At 42.9% G+C, this 9,452-nt stretch overlaps 1 protein-coding gene across 6 annotated transcripts in view; it reads right to left on the bottom strand.

Moving 5' to 3' along the window:
- The window catches only part of TNPO3 (transportin 3), a 104,664-nt gene that overhangs the window by 19,011 nt on the left and 76,201 nt on the right, over nt 1–9,452 (bottom strand). For 4 of the 6 annotated variants that reach the window (XM_015568888.1, XM_015568890.1, XM_015568889.1 and 1 more), the window contains exons 16-19: nt 8,956–9,132; nt 4,640–4,756; nt 3,719–3,813; nt 2,464–2,620 (exon numbers count right to left, since the gene is read on the bottom strand). In XM_015568888.1, the coding sequence (XP_015424374.1) occupies nt 2,464–2,620; nt 3,719–3,813; nt 4,640–4,756; nt 8,956–9,132 (546 nt within the window). The remainder of the gene's footprint in view (nt 1–2,463; nt 2,621–3,718; nt 3,814–4,639; nt 4,757–8,955; nt 9,133–9,452) is intronic. The other 2 variants (XM_015568891.1, XM_006771385.2) reach the window with 1 other exon arrangement.

Raw genomic sequence — 9,452 nt, 5'->3', positions numbered from 1 at the left:
TAACACATAACACAGCATTATCAATGGGTGTGCTGCAAGAATTTTTACAACATGAAAAATCTAACTATTCAGTCAGGGGCCCAGACCTCTTTTTGTAATAATAAAAAAAAAAAAGACAACAGTCAACAGAATAGCCACCCAGTGTGAATCAACCAAAATCATACCTTTTTTTAATTTGTCAGATCCAGCAAAAAGAAAAAAAATTTAATATATTTTCTGGTGTGCTGCAGAATGTTAGTAATTAGTTTATGTGTGCCATCAGATGAAAAAGGTCAAAAATCGCTGGTCTAGCAATTTCTCTTTCCCAGGAAAGAAGGTATACATATTATATAGCAGGAGGATTCACAAAGTCCACCAAATGTTTCGTCATGAAGAAAACACTGAGTTTAGTATCAAAGAAATGGGCATGGGTTTTAGCTAAGATTAACCCCTAGATTTTTCATGAAAAGAAGGCAGAGGAGATACAATGATTAAAGATTAAGGGTAGCAATTTTCTTAATCTTTTTTTTTCTGTGAAAAATAACAAAGTATTCTTATTTCCTTTTTGAAAACCAACCCAGACAATTCCAAAATGGCGATGGAGTAAGTGGAAGTTACACTGACACTTTCCAAGGACCAAAATGGAAATACAACTAAAATACAGAAAACCCATCCTGAAAAATCAATTGAAGACTAGCTGGAGAGACCCCTGATAACCAAGGATGGAAAGTGGAGACTACATAGAGACTGGTGGGAAGTGGGGAGGAGCGGAAGGGCTGGCCGGGACCCTATGGACACCAACTGAAGTTCTGAGAGATATCTCACTTGTGGGGGGTTCCCACTGAGAACTCTGAGGTCTAAACCCCAAGCTGGGCTCTCCAGCCCAGAACAACAGAACTGATAAAGGTACCCACATAACAACTATATGTGAAAAGCAGCAGGGTTCTGTCTGACAGTGAGATGACTGGAAATGCAGGATCCCTCTTAAAGGGCCAACACACAAACCTTAGTTTACAACCAGTCACCTTGGGCAGAGGAAGGGTAGAGTAGACTGGAACTGTGTGAGCAGAAGCCAGGATTGGGGGCTTTGGGGTTGGAGATCAGGGAGCAGACCCCCTGGTTTCCTGTGCTGAGTCATTTCCTCATGCTGAGGAGGAAATCTTTCTCCTGTGGACCTTTGCTATCCCATAGTTTTTGCCTGGGGGGAAGGCAGTTGCCCCACCCTGTTGGAAGACCTATAACCCCATACTGTGGTCAATAGCCTGAGGCTAATCAAGTCTGAGTGTCAATGGGAATGCAGGCAGAGGCAGGTCTCTGGAGGCTTTGAGACTTTGATCTAATCCCAGGCCTGGGGCTAGGAAAAGCAGAACCTGGTGCACATCTTGGTCCTTTCCAAAGGTACCCAGCCCCAGCAGGGGGAGCTACAAACTGGGGATTGCTGATAGCTCCAAACCGGGTACTCAGGGCCAGTCACAAACAGTGTCTGACATTTTCCTATATTAGAGATTGGGAGTTGTAGTAGATCTACCTAATATGCAGACACAAACCCATCAGGCAGCCAAAATGGGGAGACAAAAAAATAAGCTCCAAATGAGAGAACAAGAGAATTCTCTGCAAGAACTAAATGAAATAGAGATAAGAAATTTATGAGACAGAGTTCAGAATAATGATGGTAAAGATGCTTAACAGCATGAGAAAAGATATAACAACTATGAAGAATGACATAGCACTAATAAAGAACACACTGGAAGGAATACATAGCAGATTAGGGGAAGCCAAGGATTGGATCAGTGAATTAGAAGACAGGGTAGAAAAAAAAAAATCACTCAATCAGAGGACCAAAAAGAAAAACCAATGAAAAAACAGGACGACAGTTTAAGGGAGCTGTGGAACAATAAGAAATATAATAATATTCACATAATAGGAGTGCCAGAAGGGGAAGAAAGTGAGCAGGGGTTAGAGAACGTGTTTGAAAAAATAATGGTAGAAAAGTTCCCTAACCAGGTGAAGGAAAAATTCACACAAGTTCGGGGGGCACCGAGTCTCAATCTCAAGCAAGAAGAACCCAAACAGGCCCAAGCCCAGACACATCATAATTAAAATGCCAAAAATTAAAGACAGAATCTTAAAGGCAGCAAGAGAAAAGCAAACGGTTACCTACAAAGGAACTCTCATAGGGCAGACACCTGATTTCTCATCAGAAACTCTACAGGCCAGAAAGGGAATGGTATAAAGTACTCAAGGTAATAGAAAACAAGGATCTGAAACCAGATTACTATATCCAGCAAGGCTATCATTCAAAATAGACAGTGAAATCAACAGCTTCCCAGACAAAAACAAACAAACAACAACAAAAAAGACAAGGCTAAAGAAGTACATCACCACCAAGTCAGCGTTATAAGACAGATATGCCTAAGGAAATGAGGAAGCAATATGAGAAGATAATGAGCTGCAAAGTAGAAAAGTTACAATGATTATACTTACATCATTGGCTACCCCTGTATGAATGAGGTCTCGTAGGAACCTCATGACACTACAGTTGGCATCCCGATGGTCCAGGGTAGTAGAGGCAATGGCCCACTGCAAGATAGGGATGACCACCTGGCTCCTCAGCAAGGTAACAGGGCTACGCTGAATAAACCTGGTGTGGAAAGACATGCTGGGTATAAATGACAGGAAAAGGCTATTAAAAGCAGCCAGGGTAAAAGACAAAACTATGGAGAGAAAGTAAAAAGATCAGTAGTTGCTAGGTTTGAAGAGGAGGAAGGGACATATAGGTGGAGCACAGAGGATTTTTAGGGTAGTAAAATTGTTCTGTACAATACTATAATGATGGATACATGTCATTATACATGGTGGGGGTGGGGGAAGCAGGACGGATATAGAAACTCTATTACTTTCCATTCAATTTTCCACAAGGTTTCTCAGATCCTTTAATGTAAAGGAGAATCTCCAAGAAAAACACAATGTTTTTCCAAGTTCTTTTCACCAGGCAATCATTTGTACAAAGAATATCTCTAGGAATTAGTTTTTCAAGGAATATGTCCTGGGAAAACAGAGGTTGACAACCCACACATATAAACTGGGGGGGAAAAACACCCCACACATTTTTCTAACTTGTCCAAAAACTAACATCTACATTTAATAATGGTTTATTTCTTTAAAAAAGCTTTTCTGTTCACTAACTGGTTTGATTAAAATTCCTTAGTGAGGGACTAAGAAGGAACTCAAAGATTTGACAATAACATCAGTGTTACTGGTAAAAGGAATTTAAGCACTAGATGAGGTGGCAGGCTAGGGGCAGAACTAGGAAGTGCAACACCAGATAACTTCTAAGCACCTTAAAATCCTAAGAATTTTTTCTGAAATATAATTATATCTACTCAAGGAAAAATTTGAGGTGAAGCCTGATATCGTAGCAGCATACAACATTTAAAACCACAAGGGATTTTAGAGATTATCTAGTCAAATGTTTTTACCAAGCACAATTTTACTGTCCTGCATGTGTTTCCTCCTTCATGACAGGAACTTAGCCACTAACCCTGCTCCCATCCAATTCCTTTTCCTCACTTATGGGGACAATCTGGCTCAAAATATAACTTTGGGTTATGAATGATCAATCTACCTACTTCACTTAACTCATGTCACAGAGAAGGACACAGTCAAGTGTTAGGTGACAAGTCTAAGCAGTGATGGGAATGAACAATAAAAGAAAGGGTTGCTCTTTGGAAGAACTGACCTGGTGGCTAGCCTGAACAGGTCATCCACGGTGTCAGGGTGATTCTGCAGCCCATTTTGCTGTTCTAGGAGCTGAAAGGTGGGGATGCACAGTGCCTAAAACAGAAGTGATTTTAAATCAAATACTTGTATATAAATGCCACAGGATTCAGACTTGCTAAATATCACAACACATACAAAAGGAATAAAGAGGGGAAAAGCACAAAAGACTGTGACAAAAATAAGATCAAGAAAAGGAAGATGGAAATCTCTCTCAGTTAACATAAACAGTTTTCACAAATGAAAGCCACATTTCAGAAAGGATTGGTGGTATAGATTTTAGTTGATGAAGGTGGATAGATGTCATTTCAAAGCTTTAGAAGTTTCTGAAATTAAAGACGGCTTATGTGCTAAGCATGGTCAGTCTGCTAAGGGAGTAGATGAAGTTTTAATAGTAGTAGATGAAGTTTTAAAGGGAAAGATATCTTGAGGAAAAGGAGATCATAATTTAACTCCCTAATATATTCCCACCCATCGTCCACCCCCATGACTAGAGGGGGCGGGGGGCAGTATATCAGAAACCTTTTCCAACGTCTGCTATTTACCCTAAGACCATCCCTGCTGAGTAAGCTTGTTCACTGGCTGTTCCAGGGAAGAATTTAAATCCAGTTGCCCACCTCCCCACTCCCCCAAAAAAACCCTATCTCTGGAGTGCATAATTAGGCAGTAATGATCATTACATTTGTGTAGTCAATCTTTCTTTCTCCCAAGCAGGCCTGTCCAGAGAACTAGGAAGTTTCTATCTCCCTGTTATTAGGAAATCAACATGCCTGGGGTGGAAACATAAAGAAGCAACAGAATTAAAGACATGGTAAAGAACACAATGCTAGGCCTTTAGACCATCAAAGAACCAATACATCTATATTCCCCAAAGAAAACATACCTGAAGCATGTCTAGTAATCCTTGCCGACAGCCTTCTTCCATGCCATACTCATCCACAAGGATACTGCCAAGGTACAGGAAACAGGAATGCTGATGTACATGGTACACATTCACCATCTGCCAAGGGTAAAACCAATTAATTAAACCTCTTATTGAGGTTGATACCCCTCAATAAGTATCAACTTAGAAAGCTGTTTGGAGGAAGACATTTACAGAGAGACTAGTCTCTTCTCTTTCACACAACATAGGAAAGCATGTTGCATAATACTTCAAGTTGAAAGACATTAAAGAACTATTTTATCCAAGGCTTGTATAATGTTTATAAAACCATAGCAGAGCATACTCAAATTTTCTAACATCTAATAGTTGCTTCTATATGCATTAAAAAAACACTTAAAAAAATTAGTAGAGCTGTAGCAGGGACAAATATACTAAACTAGAGGCCCGGTGCATGTAATTCGTATGGGGGGTGGGGACGACAAGGGGGGGTCCCTCATGCCAGCCTGCACTCTCTTGCAGTCCGGGAGCCCTCGGGGATATCCAACTGACAGCTTATCGCTGCTGCAGAGGGGGAGAGGCTCCCGCCACCGCCACTGCATTGGCCATTCATGAGCCCAGCTTCTGGCTGAGTGGTGCTCCCCCTGCAGGAGCACAATGACCACTAGGGGGCAGCTCCTACGTTGAGCGTCTGCCCCCTGGTGGTCAGTGCATGTCATAGTGACCAGTCATTCTGGTCATTCTGGTTGTTCCACCATAATGGTCACTGGGCTTTTAGATATATAGTCTTCCCTCTCTCCCTTTCTCTCTCTGTGTTCCTTCCTACCCTCAAGGGCCCAGTGATTCTGAAAGTAGAATTTTATTTCAGTATATTTTATAATTCCAAGTAAATAAAACTATAGCCCCAAATTATAATATTTTCTCTGACAAAACTCTCTTTTTATAAATGTCAGGTAGGAAAATGGAGCGGGAGCCCCTCTGTGTTGATCTCTCATGCTGCTGGCCTCCACTGCATGTTGTACTCTCCCTTGAGCTATGGCCAGGATGGGGGTGCTGCTTGCAAGCCGGGCTTTCCTGCTCCTGGATCACCATGGCGACTGGGGAGCAGGCCCAGCTTGGAGCTGCCCGCAGGCTGGGCTTGCTCTCCGGCTCCCGGATCCCCATGGGGACCGGGGAGCAGGGCCAGCTAGGGGCTGCCCGCAAGCCGGGCTTTCCTGCTCCCGTATCAGGCCCAGCTTGGGGCTGCCGGCAGGCCAGCCTTGCTTTCCTGCTCCCGGATCACCATGGCGACCGGGGAGCAGGGAAAGTTTGGGGCTTCCCACAGGCCAGGCTTGCTTTCCTGCTCCCGGATCCTCATGGTGACGGGGGAGAAGGCTCAGCTGGGGGCTGCCCGCAGGCCGGGCTTGCTTTCCTGCTCCCGGATCAGTCCCAGCTGGGGGCTGCCCTCAGGCCAGGCTTGCTTTCCTGCTCCTGGATCACCATGGCAACTGGGGAGCAGGCAAAGTTTGGGGCTGCCCGCAGGCCAAGCTTGCTTTCCTACTCCCGGATCAGGCCCAGCTGGGGGCTGCCCTCAGGTTGGGCTTGCTTTCCTGCTCCTGGATCAGGCACAGCTGGGGGCTGCCTACAGGCTGCACTTTTCTACTTACCGATGGCCAGATCACCACAGCGACCCAGGGCCCAGCAGCACTTTCCTGTTATCCAATAGTCACAGGGTCCCAGCTGGGGGCGGGGCTTAGCAGTGCGGGGCTTAGGCGGCACAGGGGTCCCGGCTCGGGGCTCAGGTGGCACACAGGGGTCCCGGCTGGGGCCAGGGCTTATGCCCCGCTGCCCAGGGCTGCACATGGGGCCCAGATGGTAGCTCGTGCTGTCTCTCCCTGCCTGTAGTATAGGATAGAGGCCTGGGACACTGGTGGGGGCTGGCTGATTTGCCCTGAAAGTGTCCCGGATCAGGGTGGGGGTCCCGCTTGGGTGCCTGGCCAGCCTGGATGGACTGAAGGTTGTTTACAGCTGGTCACACCCCCTTCAGAGTGGGGGTCCCCACTGGGGTGCCTGGCCAGTCTGGGTGAGGGCCAGAGAGCCGTTTTCAGGGGCAGGTTTCTAGGTTTGTTTGGCTTCTATAATTGAAATTCTGTTGCCATCACTGCAGCTCTAAGCTCTGAGGCCGAAGCTGGCTGAAAGCAGGTCTCTGGACCTTGTTTAACTTCTATAATTGCACCATAGTTGCCTAGATTGCAGCTCAGAGGCTGGCAGCGGCAGGCCAGGAACGTTGGCTTCCTCCGTCACTGGAGCAAGCAAGTCTCCTGTTTGCTTCAGCTGCGTGGCTGCCGGCCGCCATCTTAGTTGGAAGTTAATTTGCATATACTGCTGATTAGCCAATGGGAAGGGTGTCGGGGTTATGGTCAATTTGCATGTTTCTTTTTTATTAGATAGGATGCTCTCATCTTGGAGGCTGTGAAAGCATTATTTCAATTTTGAGTTTCTCCTAAACTCCTTTATTTCCTCTTCTAAGTAAAAAACAGTATTTACAATTAAGGTATCTGTCTCAAAAGAATAGAAATTCAATATAATACACACATTTAAATTAAATTATTTGTTTAGGATTTTTATCCTACTATCCTCCAAAAATCAAGAGGCATCTATTTATACATTCATCTATTGGAAATACCATCACAACACCCATGCATTGATCCTATAAAAATTCTATTTTATAAAAGTAGTGGGGGCTGAAGGATAGAGTAACTGACTCTTATCAGCATATACCATGGAATGAGCATGAGATGAGAACTATGAATCTGTTCAGTGCTGTGTACTCAAATAATATATGCTCTACTTAATGAATAATGATTTAAGTCAGGGGTTGGCAAATTGTCTTAAAGGGCCAGATAGTAAATAATTTAGGCTTTGCCAGTCATACAATCTTCTGACTATCAACTTTGCCACTGTAGCACAGAAATGGCCAATAAATAATACTTAAATGAATAAGCATGGCAATCACTCAGTAAAACTTCATTTACAAACTACAGGACCATCAGTTCTAGTTTACTTCTTGTTTATGGGACTTTTAAGAATAATTTTTATTTCTATCACATGTACTGACTTTAGAACACACTTCCTATGTAAGGTCCTGCCCTACTCTATTGGTTGGTCACATACTTAATTAACAGGAATAAAAAAAAACAGTATCAAAGTCATGAGATATCCTCCAACAGCAAAGGGACTTTAAAATCAAGTTATATTAGACTTAGAAAGTATTACACCAACTGGGACTCTTAACTAGAGGTAGACACAGCCTAAATGCAAACATATACTGCTGTACTTAGAGTATAGAAAATCACTAATATTAAAATTCTATTAAAATATGTACCTGTACAAACTTTAATCAAATCTACAATTTAAGGAGGCGAGTTCATGCAAGTGTTAACTGACACTGCACTAGCATGACCCTAGCTGAGGGTGCTTCCTTAAGAGTGAAGTACCAGGGTACAGAATTTAAGGTGGCACTTACTGTCAGAATCAGCTCCTGAGAGTGTACCGCCTTAAAATCTGCACTGTCTGTACCCTGTCCAGGTGGAGGAGAGTCACTTTAGGTTGGGTGGGTTGTCTAGCAGTTTTCCTCACAGCATGAGTGCAAAATTTAAGAAGGCACTTGCTTAAGAGTCCTACAAATGCAGGATTGGCACTGGCCTGGCCTCCCTCAATTTTGTGCACATAGAACCTCACTTGCCTCAACCTAGTTCTGGCCCTGCTATGCGGTTAACATCAACACATATTACTTAGTGAACTAAGTCACTAGTCACAGGTATCTCTGAACTAAGCCACTAGTCATAGCTGTCTCAGAGAGTAGTTCTAGGTATAATCTTAGAGAGCTTCATGTAGTGAGTCATACATACCATCTTAATAACGTATCAATCTTGGTCATTAAGAGTCAAATTTATACCTTGACAAATAAGAAACTTATGTGAACTGTGTTCAATACAGTTAAAAATCCCTTTGGGCCAAGAAATAGCAAAGTTTGACTTACCACATTTAAAAAAAGGAAATTAATGTAAAAATATTTAGCACTGGTATACAAGAGCTGAACATTAAAGTCATTCTCTTTTCCTAATTTCACACTGGAATGTATTGCTAATTAGACTTCACTATACAGATAAGATTACAGACAACATACCTATCACAGGCACTATTTAACCTCTTTCAAAGAATTTTTTTTCATATTTAATTAATACAAAATTAAAAGTGTTTCATCACCACTTTTTGTTCCAAAGGCTCCTATTTCAAACTCTGTACAGTTTACATTTTCCCTCTCGAAGGGAACTTACCTGTGTGACTAGTGGCTGCAGCAGGGCTGCAGATCCTTTGCCTACACAGCGAACAGCAAAGCGAAGGCATCTGCAACAACGCTCTACAATCCGATTATCAGCCCGATGCTTATTTAAAGTCTCAGATAAAACTGGCCATATCTGAGTCAAAAGTGAAAAAGCACAAGAAAGAAAGAGCTGAAAAAAAAAATGCTTTCAAGTTGGTAACATTATATTTGGCTTTCAAATAATTTGGAAAAAGCTTTCATTATAAGAAACACACATGGCCTGATTTTGACCAGTATATGTATGTAAATGTATGTATGTGTGTGTGTGTGTATACATGTGTGGAGATTCAACATACTATTCATCACTAAAACACAACTGCTTCTTAAGAGAAGCACAATGGGAAAAACTATGATGGCGGCAGAGATAAACACCGGGAAATTAATGCCGCTCACAACAATTGATTAATACCTCAGAGAAACAATACGGACTTCATCCAGAACCACAGGAAG

Source organism: Myotis davidii, unplaced genomic scaffold, assembly GCF_000327345.1.
Source record: "Myotis davidii unplaced genomic scaffold, ASM32734v1 scaffold705, whole genome shotgun sequence".
Classification (NCBI taxonomy): Eukaryota; Metazoa; Chordata; class Mammalia; order Chiroptera; family Vespertilionidae; genus Myotis; species Myotis davidii.
Note: the sequence above shows the minus strand (reverse complement) of the source record. Positions and strands in the feature narration are given on the sequence as shown.